At 49.1% G+C, this 24394-nt stretch overlaps 1 protein-coding gene across 8 annotated transcripts in view; it reads left to right on the top strand.

Annotated features, from left to right (window-relative positions):
* Positions 1 to 4825: 4825 nt before the first annotated feature.
* Positions 4826 to 24394, top strand: part of DNMT1 (DNA methyltransferase 1) — a 74145-nt gene continuing 54576 nt past the window's right edge. For 7 of the 8 annotated variants that reach the window (XM_055238201.2, XM_063615981.1, XM_055238199.2 and 4 more), the window contains exons 1-3: positions 4826 to 5080; positions 9085 to 9228; positions 15033 to 15268. In XM_055238201.2, the coding sequence (XP_055094176.1) occupies positions 15189 to 15268 (80 nt within the window). In that variant the 5' untranslated portion in view covers positions 4826 to 5080; positions 9085 to 9228; positions 15033 to 15188. The remainder of the gene's footprint in view (positions 5081 to 9084; positions 9229 to 15032; positions 15269 to 24394) is intronic. The other variant, XM_063615980.1, reaches the window with a different exon arrangement.

The raw sequence follows: 24394 nt of genomic DNA, 5'->3' as shown, positions 1-24394 counted from the left end.
GGTGATATTGTATTGAGGTTTGAGTTCGCATTTCCCTGATGACTAATGAAGTTGAGCAGCTTCCCACGTTAGCCTTGGCCATCTGGGCATCCTCTTTTGTGAAGTGCCTATTTAGCTCTTTTAGCCACTTAGTAAAAAGGTGATTTCATTAAGTTGAAGGAGTTCTGTATGTATTATAGGTATGAGTCTTTTGTCAGACGTACGTCTGTGGCTTTTCCTTTTTTTGTTTGTTTGAGATGGAGTCTTTCTCTGTCACCCAGGCTGGAGTGCAGTGGCACGATCTTGGCTCACTGCAAACTCCGCCTCCTGGGTTAAGCAATTCTCCTGCCTCAGCCTCCCAAGTAGCTGGGATTACTGGCACCCGCTACTGCACCTGGTTAACTTTTGTATTTTTAGTAGAGGCAGGGTTTCACCATGTTGGCCAGGCTGGTCTCAAACTCTTGACATCGTGATCCACCTGCCTCGGCCTCCCAAAGTGCTGTGATTACAGGCGTGAGCCACCGTGCCCGGCCATCTGTGGCTTCCTTTTTAATGACATCTTTTGATGAACCAAAACTCGTTTTCAGCTGGGCGTGGTGGCTCACACTTGTTATCCCAGCACTTTGGGAGGCCAAGGTGGAAGGGTCACTTGAGGCCAGGAGGTCGAGACCTGCCTGGGCAACATAGTAAGACCCTGTGTCGACCAAAAAAAAAAAAAAATTAGCCAGGTGTGGTGGTGCATACCTATAGTCCCAGCTACTACCTACTCTGGAGGCTGAGGTGAGAGGATCACTTGAGCTCAGGAGTTCAAGATTGCAGTAAGCTGTGATTGCACCACTACACTCCAACCTGGGAGACAGTGACACCCTATCTCAAAAAAAAAAAAAAAAAACCCAAAAACTCATTTTCATAGAGTCCAGCATATTTTCTTTTATGACTAATGTGCTTTGTGTCCTGCCAAAGAAACACTTGCCTGTCCACAAGTCACATAGATGTTCTGTGTTTTATTTCAAAAGCTTTCTTGACTTTGCATTCGTATTTAGATATGCAAGGTGTCTGAGTTGTGTGTGTGTGTGTGTGTTTTGTTTTTTTTTTTTTTTGAGACAGGGTCTTACTCTGTCACCCAGGTGGGAGCACAGTGGTGTGATCATGGCTCATTGCAGCCTCAACCTCTTTGGGCTCAGGTGATCCTCCCATCTCAGCCTCCAGAGTAGCTGGGACTACAGGTGCCTGCCACCATGTCCAGCTAATTTTTTTTTTTTTTTGAGAGGGAATTTTGCTTTTGTTGCCCAGGCTGGAGTGCAATGGCACAATCTCAGCTCACTGCAACCTCTGCCTCCCAGGTTCAAGCGATTCTCTTACCTCAGCCTCCCAAGTAGCTGGGATTACAGGCATGTGCCACCATGCCTGGCTGATTTTGTATTTTTAGTAGAGAAGGGGTTTCACCATGTTGGTCAGGCTGGTCTTGAACTCCTGACCTCAGGCGATCCACCCAGCCTAATTTTTGTATTTTTTTGTAGAGATGGAGTCTTGTCATGTTGCCCAGGCTGGTCTTGAACTCCTGGACTCAAGCAAATCCGCCTGCCTCGGCCTCCTAGATTGCTGGGATTACAGGCATGAGCCACTGCCCAGCCTGTTGGTCATTTTGATGGATATTTGTAAACTGAGCATTTAATGTGGGAAGAACAGGCATCGTACCCTCTCTCATCTGTGTAGGGCTCCATAACACTTTATTGGGTGCTGACTACATCCTGGGTGCTTTGCTAGGCACTGGGCATCCGTGGGGGTATGGCTGACATAAATCTCAAAATATATGATCAACAGCTGGGGTAAAGGCTCTGAAAGAAAGGGCTTGGCTTCTAAAAGACCATGGAACAAAGACCTGAAAGGGCTAGGGGAGGTCAGGAAAGGCTCCTTGAAGGAGGTCATGGTTGAGCCACAATAGGGCGAATAATTGTAGATTATCCAAGCAGGAGAACTGGGCGTGTAGAATAGGACTTTCCAAGCTAAGGAAACAGCACATGCAGAAGCCTTGCAATACATATCTATGGCTGCATTAGCAACAAGCCTCAAACCCTAGTGGCTCAGAACAATACCCATGCATTATATCCTGTGGTTTCTGTGGGCTGGGAATTTGGGAGCAGCTCTGTTAGGGGTCTCTCATGAGGTTACAGTCAGATATCATCCATGGTTCTACCCATCTGCAGGTCCGATGGGGGCTGGAGCGCAGCTACTTCCAATGTGGCTCACTCACTTGGCTGATAAATTGGTTTCTCTTCCTATGGGCCTCCCTGCAGGGCTGCTTGAGCATCCTTACAATATGGCGGCTGGTTTCCTGGGGAACGCAAGGTGGTGTTGTAATGCCTTTTATGATCTAGCCTTGGAAGTCATTCACCTTCTCTTGGCCACATAAACTGGCCCTGACTATGGAAGAAGGCTTGGCAGGGCATGAATACCAAGAGACATTGAGGGCCTTCTTGGAGGCTGGCCACCACAGGTCTTAGGCAGAAAGAGGCTGGGACTGTCCATGATGTGACTCAACTGGAGTGGGTTAATAGGTGGGTGGCAGGAGCTGAAAGGACAAGACAGGGCTGGGCACTGAGCCTTGTGGGCTGCAGTGGAGAAGGTAGGGTTGGGTTTACTCTAAGAGCCCTGAGAAGCCATTCAGGGGCATTCGGTGAGGTAGGGAGGAGCTAACATGATCAGATTTGGGTTCTGATGAACTTCTTCCGTGGTGAATGGATGGTGAGGGGGCCAAGTAGCAGCCCAGAAACGAGGCTGGGCAGGCATCCAGGAGAAAGGTGAGGGTGACCTGGGCCAGGGGCCCAGGAGGAGCAGATCAGCTGACTCAAGGGCTCTTTGAAGGAAAAACCCGGAGGGCTTGGCAGCAAGCCTCTTGTGATCCCCAACGGAGAGCTGTCCGCCTGCTCAAAGGCCCCGCAAGGAGTAGGCGGCTCTACCCCGCACACGCTGTGGGACTTGGGTTTCTGCAGATCTGATTCCTGGCTTGGGCAAGTCGAGCCTGGAGAGAGTGCTTCTGAGGCCCTTCCGGGGTGAGGGTGGTAAAGTGTCCCCATTGTTACTGAGTGCTGCTGTTCCTGCCCAGGGCCTCTGATGGGCCTGGCACTGAGCACGGTGTCTGGGATGACTCACCTTCAGCCTTCTGACTGACCGTAGCTCAGGACACGTGGCCAGCTCTCCACCAGCCCTTGTGCTCTGGGCTGCCTGGACCTCGGTTAGACTGATCTCTGGGCCTCTCCTGGCCTCCCTGGAATGTGGCCTGGGAAGCAAGGAACTTTCCTTTTCATTTGCATTTTTTCTTTTTGGTGGGGACAGTCTTGTTCTGTCAGCCAGGGTGGAGTGCGGTGGCATGATCTTGGCTCACTGCAACCTCTACCTCCCAGGTTCAAGCGATTCTTGTGCCTCAGTTTCCCGAGTAGCTGGAATTACAAGTGCCTGCTACCATGCCCAGCTAATTTTTGTATTTTTAGTAGAGATGAGGTTTCACCATGGTGGCCAGTATCAGATGCCTGACCTCAAGTGATCCACTTGCCTCGGCCTCCCAATGTGCTGGGATTACAGGCATGAGCCACCGTGCCCGGCCTAAATTTACTTTTTGTTTTTTAGATACGTGGTCTTACTCTGTTGCCCAGGCTAGAGTGCAATAGCATGATTATAGCTCACTGCAGCCTCAAATTCCTGTCCTTAAGCAATCCTACCCCAGCTTCCCAAAGCGCTGGGATCACAGGCATGAGCCACCATGACTGGCCTGGCAAGTCTGTTTTGTGGCATGTTAGTGAAGGTGACTTTGGAGGCTGAGAGGTGGAGGCAGAGTGAATGCCCACAAAATCTGTACCTGTTTTCTTCTAGAGGTTCCACTTCCTTCTCTCAGGTAAGGCGTGAGCCACTGTACTCGACCTTTGTTTGGTCTTTCTTTTCTCCTTTCTTTCTTTTTGAGACCGAGTCTCGCACTTTTGCCCAGGCTGGAGTGCAGTGGCGCAATCTCACTGCAAGCTCTGCCTCCCGGGTTCACGCCATTCTCCCACCTCAGCCTCCTGAGTAGCTGGGATTACAGGTGTCTGCCACCATGCCCGGCTAATTTTTTTGTATTTTTAGTAGAGACAGGGTTTCGCCGTGTTAGCCAGGACAGTCTCGATTTCCTGACCTTGTGATCCGCCCGCCTCAGCCTCCCAAAGTGCTGGGATTACAGGCGTGAGCCACCGCGCCCAGCCTTCTCCTTTCTTTTCTTTTCTCCTTCCTTTCTCTCTTTCTTTCTTTCTTTCTTTCTGTTTCTCTTTCTCTCTCTCTCTTTCTCTTTCTCTCTCTTTCTCTCTCTTTTCTTTCTTTCTCTCTCTCTCTCTTTCTCTCTTTCTCTCTCTCTCTTTCTCTCTCTCTCTCTCTTTCGCTCTTTCTCTCTCTCTCTCGCTCTCTCTCACTCTCTCGCTCTGTCTCTTTCTTGATGGAGTCTCACTCTGTTGCCCAGGCTGGAGTGAAGTGGCACAATCTCAGCTCACTACAACCTCAAACTCCTGAGTTCAAGCGATTCTCCTGCCTCAGCCTCCCAAGTAGCTGGGATTACAGGTGTGAGCCACCACACCCAGCTAATTTTCATATTTTTAGCAGAGATGAGGTTTAATCATTTTGGCCAGGCTGGTCTCAAATTCTTGACCTCAAGTGATCCACCTGCCTCGGCCTCCCAAAGTGCTGGGATTACAGGCGTGAGTCACTGCACCTGGCCCTTTGTTTGAGATTTCTTTTCTTTTTTTTTTTTTTTTTTTTTGAGACGGAGTCTCGCTCTGTCACCCAGGTTGGAGTGCAGTGGCGCGATCTCGGCTCACTGCAAGCTCCGCCTCCCGGGTTCACGCCATTCTCCTGCCTCAGCCTCTCCGAGTAGCTGGGACTACCACGCCCGGCTAATTTTTTGTATTTTTAGTAGAGACGGGGTTTCACTGTGGTCTCGATCTCCTGACCTCGTGATCCGCCCGCCTCAGCCTCCCAAAGTGCTAGGATTACAAGCGTGAGCCACCGCGCTCGGCCTGTTTGAGATTTCTAATGGTCAAGTGAACAAAGCAAATGACCCAGGAACTGGAGACAAAACGAGGTTTGTAACCTGATCTGGTTTGGGTTTCTGTTTGTAAAATGGAAATGACACTGTTGTTGGGGGAAAAACAACTTTACTTTTATTTATTTTGAGACAGGGTCTCACTCTGTCACCCAGGTTGGAGTGCAGTGATGTGATCTTGGCTCACTGCAACCTCCGCCTCGCGGGTTCAAGCAATTCTCGTGTCTCAGCCTCCAGAGTAGCTGGGACTACAGGTGCATGACACCATGCATGGCTAATTTTTGAGGTTTTTTTTTGAGACAAAGTCTTGCTCTGTCGCCCAGGCTTGAGTGCAGTGGCACGATCTTGGCTCACTGCAACCTCCGCCTCCTGGGTTCAAGCAACTCTCCTGCCTCAGCCTTCTGGGTAGCTGGGACTACAGGTGCATGCCACCATGCCCAGCTAATTTTTGTATTTTTAGTAGAGACAGGGTTTCACCATGTTGGCCAGGCTGGTCTCGACTCCTGACCTCAGGTGATCTGCCTGCCTCGGCCTCCCAAAGTGCTGGGATTACAGGTGTGAACCACCGTGTCTTGCCTAATTTTTGTGTTTTTAGTAGAGATAGAGTTTCACCATGTTAGCCAGGCTGGTCTCAAACTCCTGACCTCAGGTGATCTACCTGTTTTGGCCTCGCAAAGTGCTGGGATTACAGGTGTCAGCCACCATGCCTAGCCTCATGTCCTATATGTTAATTCAACCTATATTTGCATTCCTTTGGAGCTTGTAGTCTGTGGAGGGGTCAGCACACTAAGGCCTGAAGGCCAAATCTGGCTGACCATCTGTTTTTATAAATAAAGTTTTACTGGAACACAGTTATACCTACTCATTTACATATTGGTGATGGCTGTTTCTGCACTTTGATGATGGCAGGGTTGAGTAATTGAGGCATAGAATGTGTGGCTCATGAAACCTGAAATATTTATCTGGTTCTTTATGGAAAATGTGTGCCAACTCCTGCTTTGTTCTTGTGGGACAGACAGATTACCACAGATAGTAAATAAGAAAATCTCAGGCTGGGCGCAGTGGCTCACACCTGTAATCCCAGCACTTTGGGAGGCAGAGGCAGGCAGATCACCTGAGGTCAGGAGTTTGAGACCAGCCTGGCCAACATCGTGAAACCCCATCTCTACTAAAAAAAATACAAAAAATTAGCCAGGTGTGGTGGTGGGCACCTGTAATCCCAGCCACTAGGGAAGCTAAGGCAGGAAAATTGTTTGAACTCGGAAGGCACAGGTTGCAGTGAGCTGAGATTGCACCATTGCACTTGAGCCTGGGCGACAGAGCAAGACTCTAAGAAAGAAAGAAAAAAAAAAAAAAAGAATCTTCGACAGTGGTAAATGCTACGAAAAAACAGTAATAGTAAAGCATGACTAGGTGGGTAAAGGGTTGCTTCCCAGTGGTCTGGGGAAGCCTCTGTTTTGAGGCAACGTTGAGCTGTGTGAATCTTCCAGAAGGCTGATTTGGGCAGAAGTGGCAGCAAAAACAAAGGCTTTGGGGCACTTAAGAACCTGAGAGGGGCCGGGCGCGGTGGCTCACGCCTGTAATCCCAGCACTTTGGGAGGCCGAGACGGGCGGATCTCGAGGTCAGGAGATCGAGACCATCCTGGCTAACACGGTGAAACCCCGTCTCTACTAAAAATACAAAAAATTAGCCGGGCGAGGTGGCCGGCGCCTGTAGTCCCAGCTACGCGGGAGGCTGAGGCAGGAGAATGGTGTGAACCCCGGGGGGCAGAGCCTGCAGTGAGCCGAGATTGCGCCACTGCACTCCAGCCTGGGTGAAAGAGCGAGACTCCGTCTCAAAAAAAAAAAAAAAAAGAACCTGAGAGGCCAGGGGCAGTGGCTCATACTTGTAATCCCAGCACTTTGGGAGGCTGAGGCAGGAGAATCGCTTGAGCCCAGGAGTTTAAGACCAGCCTGGACAACACAGCAAGACCCTGTCTCTACCAAAAACAAAACAAAACTAGTCAGACGTGGTGTTGTGTACCTGTAGTCCCAGCTACTTGGGAGGCTGAGGCGGGGTGATTGCTTGAGCTCAGGAGTTGGAGGCTGCAGTGAGCTGTGATTGCACCACTACACTCCAGCCTGGGTGACAGTGAGACCCTGTCTCAAAAATACAAAATTAAAATAAAGCTAGGCCGGGTGCAGTGGCTCATGCCTGTAATCCCAGCACTTTGGGAGGCCGAGGTGGGAAGATCACTTGAGGTCAGGAGTTGGAGACTAGCCTGGCTAACATGGCGAAACTCTGTCTCCACTAAAAATACAAAAATTAATCGGGCATGGTGGTGAGTGCCTGTAATCCCAGCTACTCGGGAGGCTGATGCAGAAGAATCACTGGAACCCAGGAGGCAGAGGCTGCAGTGAGCTGAGATGACACCACTGCATTCCAGCCTGGGGAACAAGAGTGAAACTCCGTCTCAAAAAAAAAAAAAAAAAAACCACCCCAAAACTGGTGCTCAGTGACGGGAGGAATAAGACTCACCAGAACAGGACCCCGTAAAAATAATAAAATGCTTAGATTTTATTTCAAGAAGAATGGGAAGTTCTGGAAGGTTTTAGTGGCAAAGAAGGGGATGGCATGTTCCAGTTTATTTTTGTAAACATTTCTCAGGGCCAGGTGTAGTGGCTCATGCCTGTAATCCCAGTGCTTTGGGAGACTAAGGTGGGAGGATTGCTTGAGCCCAGGAGTTTGAGGCTGTAGTGAGCTATGATCATGTCACTGTACTCCAGCCTATGGTGACAGTGAGACCCCAGCTGGGTTGTTGTTGTTGTTGTTGTTTAAAAAAAGGCCGGACACATAGCTCACTCCTGTAATCCCAGCACTTTGGGAGGCTGAGGTGGGTGGATCACTTGAGGTCAGGTGTTTGAGACTAGCCTGGCCAACATGGTGAAACCCCATCTCTAGTAAAAATACAAAAAATTAGCTGGACATGGTGGCTCGTTCCTGTAGTCCCAGCTACTTGGAAGGCCGAGGCAAGAGAATTGCTTGAACCTGGGAGATGGAGATAACAGTGAGCCAAGATCACGCCATTGCACTCCAGCCTGGCAACAGAGTGAGACTTCATCTCAAAAAAAAAAAAAAAAAAAAAAAACAAAGCCTGGTGCGGTGGCTTACACTTGTGATCCCAGCACTTTGAGAGGCTGAGGTGGGTATATCACAGGTCAGGAGTTGGCCTGGCTAACATGGTGAAACCTCGTATTTACTAAAAATACAAAAATTAGCCAGGCGTGGTGGCAAGTGCCTGTAATCCCAGCTAGTCGGGAGGCTGAGGCAGGAGAACTGCTTGAATCCGGGAGGCAGAGGTTGCAGTGGGCTGAGATTGTGCCACTGCACTCCAGCCTGGGTGACAGAGTAAGACTCTGTCTCTAAATAAATAAATAAATAAATAAATAAATAAATAAATAAATAAAAAAAATAAAGCTTTCTAGCCAAAGCATTTGGAAGGGATTCTCCAGGGCAGCTGGGAGGTCAGGGAGGAGGCTTCTAGAATGAAGTCCAGGTGAGTGATGATGGCAGTTTGGGCTGGGGTAGCAGGAGCGTGGATAAGTAGAAAGACTTGGCTTGTATTTCAGAGGAAGAACCAGCAGAGCTTGCTCATGTTTTGCATCTGAGGCAAGGAGAGGCATGAAAGGAGATGCCTGGATTTTTCACCCAAACAACTTGGAAGCAAATTCCAACTTGCAGGGTGCCCTTAAGGCAAATCGTTTCCATATCTGAGTTTTTTCCCCCATATCTGGAAGATGGGTCAAGCCATCTCTTCCTGACAAGGTTGACAATGCTGTTACAAAGGAAATCTAGCTTAGAGGAAGTCCCCAATAAATGCAGCTGGTCTCCTTGCGTCGAAGTCCCTGAGTAGGAGATCTGTTCATCTGTCCCCTCTTCCTATCTCCTACCCTGGCTCTAAGGTGGGTTAGGGGCCCTGTTCATGGGTTCTGACAGGTTTATGGGCCTAAGGTTCACTCTGGTGAGACTGTCTTCTGCCATTCCCTTTCTGTTCCTACCCTAGTCCAGCTTCCTTCAAGTGCTATCCCTTTCGTCTCCCATGGCCTGGACAACTGGCCATCCCTGGGGCCACTGTTTTGCCTTCAGGTTCTGGATGAAAGACAGTTGGATTCATGGTCCTTACTGCTGAGTGAATCTATGATCTTCGGTAAGTGGCCTCTGAGAGTCCTATGTGATGAATATTTCAGGCCATGGCAAACAGGGTCTTGCTACCTACCTTTATGGTTAAGGATTAGATTAAATAATTCCCGGGCTGGGCAACATGAGACACCCTGTCTCTACAAAAATTTATTAAAAATTAGCCAAGCCTGGTGGTGTGTGCCTGTGGGTCCCAGCTACTTGGGAGGCTGAGATGGGAGGATTGCTTGAGCCTGGGAGGCTGAGGTCACAGTGAATGGTGATCATGCCACTGCATTCCATCCTGGGTGACAGAGTGAGACCCTGTCACAAAATAGAAGAAGGCTGGGCACAGTAGCTCAGGCCTGTAATTACAGCACTTTGGGAGGCTGAGGCAGGAGGATCACTTGAGTTCAGGAGTTTGAGACCAGCCTGGGCAACATGGCAAAACCTCGTCTCTACAAAAATTAACCAGGCATGGTGGCACATGCCTGTATTCCTAGCTACTCGGGAGGCCGAGGCAAGATAATTGCTTGAGCCTGGGAGGTGGAGGTTGCAGTGAGCCGAGATTGCACACCATTCCATTCCAGCCTGAGAGACAGGAGTGAAACCCTGTCTCAAAAAACAAAACAAGACAAAACAGCCAGGCGCGATGGCTCACGCCTGTAATCCCAGCACTTTGGGAGGCTGAGGCGGGCAGATCACGAGGTCAGGAGTTTGAGACCAGTCTGGCCAATATAGTGAAACCCCGTCACTACTAAAAATACACAAAAAATTAGCTGGGCATGGTGGCAGGCGCCTGTAATCCCAGCTACTCAGGAGACTGAGGCAGGAGAATTGCGTGAACCTGGGAGGTGGAGCTTGCAGTGAGCCGAGATCGCGCCACTACACTCCAGCCTGGGCTACAGAGAGAGACTCAGTCTCAAAAAAAAAGGAAAAACAAAAAAAAAAACCAAAAAGCCCCAGGCACAGTGGCTCACGCCTGTAATTGCTTGAGCTCAAGAGTTCAAGACCAGCCTAGGCAACAGAGTGAGACCCTGTCTCTATTAAAAAAAAATTGAAAAAGAAAAAAAATTATCTAAACAGCCTGGTAGACTACATAAGTGCAATTCAATATTAATCGCTGGGAATTTTAGTCTTATTATTCAGTCTTCCTGGGTCCTACCAAGTGTGAGTAATTCATAGCAAATGGAGGGTCTGTGTGAAGGTTCACTTCTGGCCAGGATGACCCTTCCCTACCAGCTGTTGGGGGAACTGTGTGTGCGTGTATGTGTACATGCATATAAACACATTCACTTATGAATTTTATAATACAAATATTTTGCAATATAAAAATGTAAAAATATGCCCTAATTTTAAACTCCTTTCTGGTGCTTCTTGTTGTTGAAGGTAAAGTACTTTTTAGGGCTAGGTGCTGTGGCTCATGCCTGTAATCCCAGCCCTTTGGGAGGCCAAGGTGGGTGGATCACTTGAGGTCAGGAGTTCAAGACAAACCTGGCCAACATGGCAAAACACTGTCTCTGCTAAAAATACAAAAATTAGCTGGGCATAGTGGTGCATGCCTGTAATCCCAGCTACTCGGGAGGTTGAGGGAGGAGAATCGCTTGAACCCAGGAGGCAGAGGTTACAGTGAACCGAGATTGTGCCACTGCACTCCAGCTTGGGCGACAGAGCGAGACTCTGTCAAAAAAAAAACAAAAAAAAAAACAAAAAAAACTTAGCCCCATTTACTAATAGCATTTTATTTACCATCTTATCAATTTTTCAGCGTACAGTTCAGTATATACACATTGTTGTGCAACAGATCTCTGGAATCATTTTGTAAAACTGAAACTCTTGAACAATAACGCCTTTTCCTCCTTCCCCGCCCCGTCCTTGGTAACCACTATTCTACTTTCTGTTCCTAAGATTTTGATTACTTTAGATACTTCATAAGTGGAATTGTACGGTATTTGTCTTTGTGTGATTAAGTTCTCTCACTGAGAGTAATGTTCTCAAGGTTCATTCATGTTGTAGCATATAAGAAGATATTTTTTCTTTTCTGTTTTTTTTTTTTGAGACGGAATTTCACTCTTGTCACCCAGGCTGGTGTGCAATGGTGCAATCTCGGCTCACTGCAGCCTCCACCTCTCGGGTTCAAGCAATTCTCTTGCCTTAGCCTCCTAAGTAGCTGGGTTTACAGGTGCATGCCACCATACTTAGCTAATTTTGTATTTTTACTTTTATATTATTTATTTATTTTGAGATGGAGTTTCCCTCTTATTGCCCAGGCTGGAGTGCAATGGTGTAATCTCGGCTCACCACAGCCTCCACCTCCCAGGTTCAAGCAATTCTTCTGCCTCAGCCTCCGGAGTAGCTGGGATTATAGGCATGAGCCACCACATCTGGCTAATTTTGTATTTTTAGTAGAGATGGAGTTTCTCCATGTTGGTCAGGCCGGTCTCAAACTCCTGACCTCAGGTGATACTCCTGCCTTGGCTTCCCAAAGTGTTGGGAGTACAGGTGTGAGCCACTGCACCTGGCCATTTTTTCTTTTTTAAAGACTGAATTAGGCTGGGTGCAGTGGCTTACACCTGTAATCCCAGCGCTTTGGGAGGCCAAGGCCAGCAGATTGCTTGAGCTCAGGAGTTTGAGACCAACCTGGGCAACATGGAGAAATCCTGTCTCTACAAAAAATATACAAAATTAGCCCATTATGGTGGCACATACCTGTAGTCCCAGCTACTTAAGAAGCTACTACCTGAGGTGGGAGGATGCCTTGAGCCCAGGAGTTTGAGACCTGCCTGGGCAACATAGCAAGACCCCATCTCTTAGCAGCAATATGGTCTTTTTTTTTTTTTTCCCTATCTCTTGGCTGTTGTGACTAATGCTGCAATGAAGACGGGTATGCAAATATCTCTTTAAGATCCTCTTTTCAATTCTTTTGAATTTATATCCAGAAATGGGATTGCTGGATCATATGATAATTCTATTTTTAATTTTTTGAGGAACTTCCACGCTGTTTCTCATAGCAGCTTCACCATATTTTATTCGACTCTCAACCGTGCACAAGGGTTCCAATTTCTCCACATCTTCACCAACACTTATTATTTGACAGTGGCCATTCTAAGGGGTCTTAGGGATATTTCATTGTGGTTTTGATTTGCATTTCCCCGAAGACCAGTGATGTTGAGCATCTTTTCATATGCTTGTTTTCTATTTGCCTATCTTCTTTGGGAAAGTATATATTCAAATCATTTGCTCTTTTTGTTTGTTTTTGAGATGGAGTCTCGTTCTGTTGCTGAGGCTGGATGGAGTGCAGTGGCGCGATCTCAGCTTGCTGCAAGCTCCACCTCCCAGGTTCACACCATTCTCCTGCCTCGGCCTCCTGAGTAGCTGAGACTACAAGAGACTGCCACCACACCTGGCTAATTTTTTGTATTTTTAGTAGAGACGGGGTTTCACCATGTTAGCCAGGATGGTCTTGATCTCCTGACCTCATGATCCACCTGCCGCCTCAGCCTCCCAAAGTGCTGGGATCACAGATGTGAGCCACCGCACCCAGCCCATTTGTTCATTTTTAAATAGAGTTTTTGTTGTTGCGTTGTAGAAATTTATTATTTTTAAAATTTTTATGTGAGACAGAGTTTCTCTCTTGTTGCCCAGGCTGGAGCGCAATGGTGCAATCTCGGCTCACTGCAACCTCTGCATCCTGGGTTCAAGTGATTCTCCTGACTCAGCCTTCCGAGTAGCTGGGATTACAGGCGCGCTACCATGCCCAGCAAATTTTTATATTTTGAGGAGAAACAGGGTTTCACCATGTTGGCCAGGCTGGTCTTAAACTCCTGACCTCAGGTGATCCACCCTCCTCGGCCTCTCAAAGTGCTGGGATTACAGGCGTGAGCCACCAAGACTGACTGGTAGTAATTTATTTTTTATATAATTTTTTTTCTTCTTTTTTTGGTAGAGACGAGGTTTTGCCATGCTGCTCAGGCTGGTCTAAAACTACCGGGCTCAAGTGATCTGCCTGCCTGGGCCTCCCAAAGTGCAGGGATCACAAGCATGAACCACCATGCCTGGCTGTTAATTTTTCATATATTCTGGATATTAACCCTTTACCAGATAATATAGTTTGCAAACTTTTTTTTTCCCCATTCTGTAGGTTGCCTTTTCACTGTGTTGGTCATTTCTTTTGCTGTATAGCTATCCTTAAGTTTGATGCAAACCCATTTATCTATCTTTTGTCTTGTTGCCTGTGTTTTGCTGTCATATCCAAGAAATCATTGCCAAATCCAATGTCATGAAGGTTTTCCCCATGTTTTCTTCTGGGAGCACTATAGTTTCAGGTCTTATGTTTAAGTCTTTAATAAATTTTGTGTTTTTGTATATGGTGTAAGGTAAGGGTCCAACTTCATTCTTTTGTATGTGGTTATACAGTTTTCTCAGCACCATTTGTTAAAGACACAATCTTTCCCCCACGTTCTGGTGCTTTAAAAAAAAAATTCTGGCCAGTTGCGGTGGCTTAGGCCTATAATCCTAGCACTTTGGGAGGCTGAGGCAAGTGGACTGCTTGAGGCTAGGAGTTCCAGACTAGCCTGGCCAACATGGTGAAACCCTGTCTCTACCACTAAAAATACAAAAATTAGCCAGGCATGGTGGAGTACGCCCGTAATCCCAGCCTACTAGGGAGGCTGAGGCATGAGAATCGCTTGAACCTGGGAGGCAGAGGTTGCAGTGAGCCAAGATCTCACCACTGCACGCCAGCCGGGGTGACAGAGTGAGACAGGGTCTTACCCTGTCGCCCAGGCAGGAGTCCAGTGGCCCAATCATGGCTCACTGCAGCCTACACTGCCAGGGCTCAAGCCATCCTCCCACCTCAGCCTCCCAAGTAGCTAGGATTACAGGTGTGTGTCACCATGCCCAGCAAATCTTTGTATTTTTTGTAGAGATGGGATATCCCTGTGTTGCTCAGGCTGGTCTTGAACTCCTAACCTTAAGTGATCCTCCCACCTGGGCCTCTCAAAGCACTAGGATTACAGGCGTGAGCCACTGTGCCTGGCATGGTGCTTCTTAATTTATTCTTACTTTTTATTTTTATTTTTTTGAGACAAGGTCTTGCTCTGTCTCCCAGGCTGGAATGTAGTGGTACAATCATGGCTCACTGCAACCTCTGCCTCTCCGGTTCAAGTGATCTTCCTGCCTCAACCTCTGGAGTAGTTTGGACTACAGGCACATGCCACCATGCCTAGCTAATTTTTGTTTTTGTTTTTTTCTTTCTTTCTTGTTTTTTTTTTTGGGGGGGATGCTGTTTCTCTATGTTACCTAGGCTGGTCTAAAACTCCTGGGCTCAAGCGATCCTCCCACCCTGGCCTCCCAAAGTGCTGGGATGACAGGCGTGAACCACGTGGTACTTAAAAAAGGGAACAAAAAACCCCACACACACTGTGTATAGAAGTGGCACGGGCCTCTATACACTGTGAGATTCTTGGTACTAGCTACAGATTCTGTGCATACTCAAGATTTTCTAGAGTAGGTGCAATTACCCCGTTTTACAGATGAGGACACAGAGGCTGAGCCCTAGTGACCCACCCAAGGTCGTATAGCCAGCAAATAGATGGAGGTTGGATTGGAACTGAGGACTTCACTCAAGGGCTCTCACAAGCCCTTGGGGGCTTCTCGCTGCTTTATCCCCATCACACCTGAAAGAATGAATGAATGAATGCCTCGGGCACCGTGCCCACCTCCCAGCAAACCGTGGAGCTTGGACGAGCCCACTGCTCCGCGCGGGGGTGTGTGCCCGCCTTGCGCATGCGTGTTCCCTGGGCATGGCCGGTTCCGTTCCATCTTTCTGCACAGGGTATCGCCTCTCTCCGTTTGGTACATCCCCTCCTCCCCCACACCCGGACTGGGGTGGTAGACGCCGCCTCCCCTCATCGCCCCTCCCCATCGGTTTCCGCGCGAAAAGCCGGGGCGCCTGCGCTGCCCGCCGCTGCGTCTGCTGAAGCCTCCGAGATGCCGGCGCGTACCGCCCCAGCCCGGGTGCCCACACTGGCCGTCCCGGCCATCTCGCTGCCCGACGATGTCCGCAGGCGGTAGGTACCATGGGGGGGAACGCGGACTCGGGGGGCCAGGCAGGGAGCTGGGTGGGGGGTCGCTTCCCCTTGGGGTGGCCGGTGGCCGCTGCTGACAGACGGGCGCGCATGCGTGGGGTGGTGCGGCGCGCAGCGGCAGTTGGCGCGGGCAGGGTGGCACTTCCGGTCGCGCGTGCCCGGGCTGTTTGGCGCCAAAATGGGCCGTGGATTCCTCCGTAGCTCCCTGGTGGCTAGAAACTAGGCGGGGTGGGGGTTCTCTTTTGATCCCCAAATACAGCAAGCTTTGGGTTCGTCTCCGGGGTCCCCTTCTCCAAGCAGCGGTGGGCCGGGCTCCTGCCTCCAGCTTGGTCGCACAGGAAGTGGGCAGCCCGCGGCCAACGGACACCCCTCGGGCACCGGCACTTCGGCCTCCACTTCCGGTGTCCGGCCCGGTCCCCAGGGGCGCTTCTGTGGTGGGGGGTCCCTCAGTGCCTTTCCCCCAAAGCTGTGCATCCCGATGGCGGCCTCCAGAGACGGATGTCACCCGTCGGGGCCTGGGCTGGGCTGGCTCATGTTTGAGAGCCCAGCCTTCCTTGGGGGGAACTCATTCTGTCACTTGGGACTGTGTGGTTCTTGCTCCTTGGGAAAGTCCATGTTTTGGCAGGAACTTTAACCGTGCATTGCAGCGCAGGGCCCGGGAAACGTGAAGGCTGCATGGTTGGTCTTTTCCTGTAAATCTGTGCCTGTGAGCCGTGGGCATCAGGGAAGTCTTGCTAATGAGAACTGGCTACACTTTCGTGTGTGTTTGTGTGTGTTCATGGGTGTGTTCTTTAGTGTGTGTGTCTAATGTTGGAGGCCCTGGCTTTAGCAGTTCATGCCTCTGTCCAACTTCCGTGCACAAGGATCAGTGGGAGCACTGGTCCCAGCCCCTTGTTCATGAACGCCATCAGTTCATTCCTGAAAATTTGTTCAAGTGAGGTGTGCATGAGTCATAGGAACCCTCACCAGGCGTGGACACTTCCAGCTGGATTTGTGAAAGCACTCTTTGCCATTTTTCTATTTCCTTGGGCTTGTTAAATGACCTGGTTGGGCCAGTCCAGTTCTGATTTGGGTCTTTGGGGAGGGATGGATATTTGGTTCAACCCCCCCCTTTTTCTTTTCTTTCTTTTTTTTTTTTTTTTTTTTTGAAGGCTGGGTGCTGTGGCTTACGCCTGTAATCCCAGCAATTTGGGAGGCAGTGGCGGACGAATCTCATGAGCCAGGAGTTTGAGACCAGCCTGGGCAACAGGGCAAAACCCCATCTCTACTAAAAATACAAAAATTAGCCAGGAGTAGTGCTGTGCGCCTGTGGTCCCAACTACTCAACAGACTAAGGTGGGAGTATCACTTGAGCCCCAGAGGTTGAGGCTGTATGTAGCGAGCCGAGATCGCGCTACTGCACTCCAGCCTGGGTGACAGTGAGACACTGTCTCAAAAAAAGAAACACTTTTTATTTTTAGAGATGGGTCTCACTCTGTTGTCCAGGCTGGAGTGCCCTGGCACAATTATAACTCATTGTAGCCTTGAACTCCTGGGCTCAAGGGATCCTCAGCCTCCTGAGTAGCTGGGACCACAGGCGCCCACCACCATGCCCAGCTGACTTTCTTAGTTTTTGTTTCTGTATACGTGAGGTTTCACCATATTGCCCAGGCTGGTCTTAAACCCCTGCCCTCAAGCAGTCCTTCTGCCTATGTGTCCCAAAGGTTAGGATTACAAGTATGAGCCATCATGTCTTAACTACTACTTTGTTGGTTTTTTTTTTTTTTTTTGAGATGGAGTTTCGTTCTTTCACCCAGGCTGGAATGCAGTGGCGTGATCTTGGCTCACTGCAACCTCTACTTCCGGGGTTCAAGTGATTCTCCTGCCTCAGCCTCCCAAGTAGCTGGGATTACAGGTGCATACCACCACGCCTGGCTAATTTTTGTGTTTTCAGTAGAGTCGGGGTTTCTCCATGTTGGCCAGGCTGGTCTTGAACACCTGACCTCAAGTGATCCACCTGCCTCAGCCTCCCAAAGTGCTGGGATTATAGTCAAACCACTTCTTAACCAGTTAGTGGGTATATATCTTCTTGAATCATCTGTGCCAGTATCCTCCCAAAATAAAACTTGATTTAAAATGGAATGGAAGTGAAATTATGAAAGTGCCTGGCTTCATGATGTTACACCCAATTCAGAGAAGTTTGGACCCGGCCTTCCTTTTTTATTCCTTTTTTTTTATTTTATAGAGATGGGGTCTTGCCATGTTGCTCAGGCTGGTCTTCGATTCCTGGCCTCAAGTGATCCTCCTGCCTCAGCTTCCCAAGGTGTTGGGATTACGGGTGTGAGCCACCATGCCCAGCCTGCCCAGCCTTCTTGAAAACATGGCCTCCACTGGCTCCACGACCTTAAACAAGCGTATGCCACCTCTATATCCATAGTCTAGGAATAATGACATGGGTTTTCAGCTGGTATTGGGTTAAATGAGAATATGCATGGCACATAAAGGTTCACATGCTAGTGGCTAACTTAGCTTGTTTTTTTCAGTTGATTTTTTAAGAGACAGGATCTCACTGTGTCACCCAGGCTGGAATGCAGTGGCACAATCATGGCTTACTGCAGCCTCGAACCCCTGAGCTCAAGCAGTCCTCCTGCCTTAGCCTCCTGAGGGCTGGCACATGCCACCATGCCCAGCTAATCCTTAAAAAATTTTTTAGAAGGCTGGGCACGGTGGCTCACGTCTGTAATCCCAGCACTTTGGGAGGCCGAAATGGGCGGATCACCTGAGGTCAGGAGTTTGAGACCAGCCTGGCCAACGTGGCGAAACCCCATCTCTACTAAAAATACAAAAAAATTAGCCAGGTATGGTGGCGGGCGCCTGTAATCCCAGCTACTCGGGAGGCTGAGGCAGGAGAATCGCTTGAACCTGGGAGGCGGAGGTTGCAGTGAGCCAAGATTGCACCATTGCACTCCAGCCTGGGCAACAGGAGTGAAACTCTGTCTCAGAAAAAAAAAAATTTTTTTTTAGAGATGAGGGTCTTGCTTTGTTGCCCAGGCTGGTCTTGAACTCCTGGGCTGAAGCAGTCCTCTGCTTTGGCCTCCCAAAGGGCTGAGATTACAGGCGTGAGCCACTGGGCCCAGCCATTATTCCTCAAGAGTTCTTAAAAGTGGATGCTGCAGGAGTTAACTGCCAGGAAGCAGGAATTCCTGCCAAGGTCCGCTGCTTGCCAAAGCCTTTCCCTTCAACTGGGGTTGCCACTGGCTCAGGGGCCCTGTTGGCCCTGTGCAAATATTTTGTTTGGCTGAATTGGAATCCCGTTAGGTGAGCCTTACAATCCACCATTGACCCTGGGTTCCACATTTCTTTAAACTCAGATTGCTTCACTGTAGGCATTGGAGTTTTGGAGGACTGCTTTTGACCATGTGGTAGACATTGAAATTGTAGTTTACATGACTCCACAGATTTTTTTTTTTTACATTTTGAAAATATTTCATTAAATGAAAAATAAACAAACATGGCATCCAACAGTACCTGAAACTTAGATTTTTTTTTTTTTAATTGAGGCAGGGTCTTGCTCAGTGGCCCAGGCTGCAGTGCAATGGTGTGATCCCAGCTCACTGCAGCCTCCGCCTCCTGAGTTTAAGCAATTCTCCTGTCTCAGCTTCCCAAGTAGCTGGGATTACAGGTGTGCACCACCACGCCCAGCTAATTTTTTTTTTTTCCCCCTCGAGGCTGAGTCTTGCTCTGTCGCCCAGGCTGGAGTGCAGTGGCCATGATCTCGGCTCACTGCAACCTCCGCCTCCCGTGTTCAAGCGATTCTCCTACTTCAGTGTCCCGAGTAGCTGGGATTACAGGCACCCGCCACCAAGCCCAGGTAATTTTTGTATTTTTGTTAGAGACTGGGTTTTGCCATGTTGACCAGGCTGGTTCAAACTCTTGACCTCAAGTGATCCACTTGCCTTAGCCTCCCAAAATGCTGGGATTACAGGTATGATGGTGTCCAGCTGGTTCATTGTTTTTATTTTATTTTATTTTTGAGACAGAGTCTCATGCTGTCGCCCAGGCTGGAGTGCAGTGGTGCGAACTTGGCTCACTGCAACCTCCGCCTCCTGGGTTCAAGCGATTCTCCTGCCTTAGCCTCCTGAGTAGCTGGGATTACAGGCATGTGCCACCACGCCCGGCTAACTTTTTCTTATTTTTAGTAGAAACCAGGGTTTACTGTGTTGGCCAGGCTGGTGTTGAACTCCTGGACTCAAGTGATCCGCCTGCCTCAGCCCCACAAACTGTTGGGATTACAGGTGTGAGCCACTGTGCCTGGCCTGTTAATTCATTCTTAAGCCTGCTCTCAGACAGCTAGGCTTGCTTCTCCACAATAAGAGTGTTGAATTTTGTCGGTGTACCCCGCATGGTGCCATTATAACACTGAAATTAGTGATTATTTCAGGGTCTGTTACCAGAGCGTGTCTGCCATATTCACTGTATCTGCATCTTGGAGCACAGTAGACTTGAATGCTTCCATGCCAGCTCTTCCCCTGTACAGCCTGGATTAACACTGATGCTAGCAGCCTCCTTCGCACAACTGATTAGCTTTCGTAACTGCTACAGCTTTCTTACTGCTAGTCATTCTGTGATTGGATTAAGCTAGGTCTTGAACTCTTAACTCCAGTTCCTTGGCTACTACTGAGTACATACTGAATAAGGCAAAATTGACTTACCTCTTGTTTTGCTCCCCTGTGGTAGAATTCTAGGGGTACAGACTGCTGGGGTTCAAATCCTGCCCTACTTGCCAGCTGTATGTCTAAGTTATTGAACTTCTTGGTGCCTTGGTGTTTCATCTATAAAAAGGGGGTGGGGCTGCCTGCTCGACAGTGGTGTTAGGAAGACTGAGCTTATCGGTATAGATGTGTTGAGAGCAGCACCTGTCCAAAGCCCTTCGTCACTGATTATTACGTGGTCCTGTGTGTACAGTGGGGATGCTGTGGGTTTGGTTCCAGACCACTGCAGTAAAGTGAATCTAGCAAGAAAGTGAGTCACACACACGTTTTGGTTTCCCAGTATGTGTAAAAGTTATTAGACTAGGCCGTGTGCAGTGGCTCATGCCTGTAATCCCAGCACTTTGGGAGGCCGAGGCAGGAGGATTGCTTGAGCCAAGGAGTTCAAGACTAGTCTGGGCAACATAGGAAGACCCCCCATCTCAAAAAAAAAAAAAAAAAAAAAGCCAAAAGTGGTGGCATGCATCTGGGGTCTCAGCTACTCCGGAGGCAGAGGTGGGAGGATCACTTGAACCCGTGAGGTTGAGGCTGCAGTTTGCCATGATTGTGCCACTGCACTCCAGCCTGGGTGACAGAGCAAGACCCTGTCTCAAAAATTATTACACTATAAGTCTTAACTATGCAGTAGTATTATACCTAAAACACTGTACATACCTTAATGAAAAATATTACTTAAAAAATACAGTCATCTAGGCCGGGTGCGGTGGCTCATGTCTATAATTCTAGCACTTTGGGAGGCTGAGGTGGGTGGATCACTTGAGGCCAGGAGTTCGAGACCAGCCTGGCCAACATAGTGAAACCCCATCTTTACTAAAAATACAAAAAATAGCCGGGCGTGGTGGTGTGTGTCTGTAGTTTCAGCTGCTCGGGAGGCTGAGGCGGGAGAATTGCTTGAACCCGGAGGCGGAGGTTGCAGTGAGCCGAGATTACACCACTGCACTCTAGCCTGGGTGAAGGAGTGAGACTCTGTCTCAAAAAAAAAAAAAAAAAAAAAAAATCAGCCAGGCGCAGTGGCTCACGCCTGTAATCCCAGCACTTTGGGAGGCCGAGGCGGGCGGATCACAAGGTCAGGAAATCGAGACCATCCTGGCTAACACGGTGAAACCCCGTCTCTACTAAAAATACAAAAAAAAATTAGCCAGGTGTGGTGGCATGCGCCTATAGTCCCACCTCCATGGGAAGCTGAGGCAGGAAAATTGCTTGAACCTGGGAGGCGGAGGTTGCAGTGAGCCGAGATCGCGCCACTGAACTCCAGCCTGGGCAACAGAGCGAGACTCCGCCTCAAAAAAAAAAAAAAAAAAAAAAAAAATAGGCCGGGCGCGGTGGCTCACGCCTGTAATCCCAGCACTTTGGGAGGCTGAGGTGGGCGGATCACGAGGTCAGGAGATCGAGACCATCCTGGCTAACACGGTGAAACCCCATCTCTACTAAAAATACAAAAAATTAACCGGGCGAGGTGGCCAGCGCCTGTAGTCCCAGCTACGCGGGAGGCTGAGGCAGGAGAATGGCGTGAACCCCGGGGGGCGGAGCCTGCAGTGAGCCGAGATCGCACCATTGCACTCCAGCCTGGGTGAAAGAGCGAGACTCCTTCTCAAAAAAAAAAATAAAATAAAATAAAATAATCTGAGTCTTCAGCGAGTCATAATCTTTTTGCAGGTGGAGGGTCTTGCCTCAAACTTGCTGGCTTAAAGGACATACACTTATTATCTTAGGCAGGTCAGAAATCTGATGTGGGTCTCACCGGACGAAAATCAAGGTGTAAGAAGGCTGCATTCCTTTCTGGGGGCTGCAGGGGAGAATCTGTTTCCTATTTTGGGGTGTTGGCAGAAGTTGATAGTTGTAAGACTCAGGTCCCGTTTTCTTCACTGGTTCTGAGGATCGTTGCCCGTTTCTGGAGGCAGTCTCATCCCTCGGCTCATGCCCCCTTCCTCTACCTTTAAAGTCAGCATTTGTGGATTGCATCTCTCTCTGACCCGTCCTCCAACGTTGCCCACTCTCTGCAGCTAGAAAGGTTCTGTGCTCTTAAGGACTGAAGTGATTAGATTGGGCCCACCCCAGATAATCCAGGATAATCTCCCCATCTCAAGGGCTGTATTCTTAGTTACATCTGCAAAGTCACTTTTGCCACGTAAAGTAATATATTCACAGGTTCCAGGGATTAGGGCATGAACATTTTTTGGTGGGTCCACTCTTTTTGAGATGGAGTCTCGCTCTGTCGCCCAGGCTGGAGTGCAGTGGCATGATCTCGGCTCACTGCAACTTCTGCCTCCTGGGTTCAAATGATTCTTGTGCCTCAGCCTCTTGAGTAGCTGAGATTACAGGTGTGAGCCACCAAGTCCGGTTGATTTTTGTTTTTTAGTAGAGATGGGGTTTTGCCATGTTGCCCAGCTTGGTCTTCAACTCCTGAGCTCAGGTGATCTACCCGATTCAGCCTCCCAAAGTGCTGGGATTACAGGCATGAGCCACCGCGCCCAGTGGGTCTACTCTTTTGCCTACTGCAGATGCCTTCTTGGGCAGCCCTGCTCCAGCTGCCATGCAGCCAGCCTGAAGAAGCTGGTTTGACAGAGACTTGTAACTTGTCTTGCATGGTCCACTATATTTTATTTTTAGAGACAAGGTCTTGCTCTGTCACCCAGGTTGGAATGCAGCGGCACAATTATAGCTCACTGGGCTCTAGTGATCCTCCTGCCTCAGTCTCCTGAGTAGCTACGACCACAGGTGCATGCTACCACACCAAGCTAATTACTATTTTTTGTTTAGGCGGAGTCTCTGCTGTGTTGCCCAGGCTAGTCTTGAATTCCTGGGCTCTATTGAGCCTCCCGCCTCAGCTTCCCGAGTAGCTAGGCCTATAGGTACATGCTAGCACACCCAGATAATTACTAATTACTATTTTTTGTAGAGACAGGGTCTCGCTGTGTTGCCCAGGCTGGTCTTGAATTCCTGGGCTCTAGTGATCCTCCCGCCTCAGCCTCCTGAGTAGCTAAGACTATAGGTGCATGCCACCACACCCAGCTAATTACTATTTTTTGTAGAGACAGGGTCTCACTGTGTTGCCCAGGCTGGTCTCAAATTCCTGGGCTCTAGTGATCCTTCCGCCTCGGCCTCCTGAGCAGCTAGGAGTACAGGTGCATGCTATCATACCCAGCTAATTACTGTTTTCTTGTAGAGACAGGGTCTCACTGTATTGCCCAGGCTGGTCACAAATTCCTGAGCTCTAGTGATCCTCTTGCCTCTGCCTCCCGAGTAGCTAGGACTATAGGTGCATTCTACCACACTCAGCTAATTATTCTTTCTTGTAGAGACAGGGTCTCACTCTGTTGCCCAGGCTAGTCTCGAATTCCTGAGCTCAAGTGATCCTCCTGTCCTGGCTTCCCGAGTGTAGAGATTACAGCCATGAGCCACTGTGCCCAGCCATGGTCTGCTGTATTTCAGACCAGCATTTCTGGTGTAGAGGTGTTACAGTAATCTAACATTTTATAATTTCTTCCTATCCAATCTATACTAGATACCTCTGCCGGGTTAGTTTTCTTAACATGGTTCTGATGTCATTGGTTCTACTCCCCCTTGACTGCTTTGGTGGTTTGTTAACTACGGAACAAGATTGATAAGTGTGATGCTTCTGCCCTCCCTCTGACTGTCTCCAGCCTCCTCTCTGGAGGTGCCTTTCCCTCCCTGTATGTGGCCAGTCTCGCGTTTGTTTCTTGTATGTTTCCAGAGCCAGCCGCTTCTCGATGGTGCCCCTGTTTGAGCAGCTTCCTGTGCCCGGTTCGCACAGAGCTCTCAACCTCTTCCTGAGGCTGTTATACCCTTTCTCTTGGGAAGCCCGCAGGCATGTATTTGCCTTATTCCTCTGTGGTTGTTCATATATATCTTTTTTTTTTTTTGAGACGGAGTTTCACTCTTATTGCCCAGGCTGGAGTGCAATGGCTCGACCTCGGCTCACCACAGTCTCCACCTCCCGGGTTCAAGCGATTCTCCTGCCTCAACCTCCTGAGTAGCTGGGATTATAGGCATGTGCCACCATGCCTGGCTAATTCTGGATTTTTAGTAGAGACAGAGTTTCTTCATGTTGGTCAGGCTGGTCTTGAACTCCTGACCTCAGGTGATCCGCCCGCCTCGGCCTCCCAAAGTGCTGGGATTACAGGCATGAGCCACCATGCCGGGCCAGCTGTTTATATATAACTTATCTCCCCTCTGCGGAGGGATAATCTCCAAGGGAAACACTAGGAAGGAATATAGGGTCTCAGGCTGGGCACTAAGCCAGCATTCTGAGTCCTCTGCTACGTCCTTCACGGCTGTCTGCGACCCTCCTGGTTTCAGCAGGTGTGATCGGTGTCATCACAGTTTTACCAGGGAAGGG

This window comes from Symphalangus syndactylus, chromosome 13, assembly GCF_028878055.3.
Source record: "Symphalangus syndactylus isolate Jambi chromosome 13, NHGRI_mSymSyn1-v2.1_pri, whole genome shotgun sequence".
NCBI lineage: Eukaryota > Metazoa > Chordata > Mammalia > Primates > Hylobatidae > Symphalangus > Symphalangus syndactylus.
Note: the sequence above shows the minus strand (reverse complement) of the source record. Positions and strands in the feature narration are given on the sequence as shown.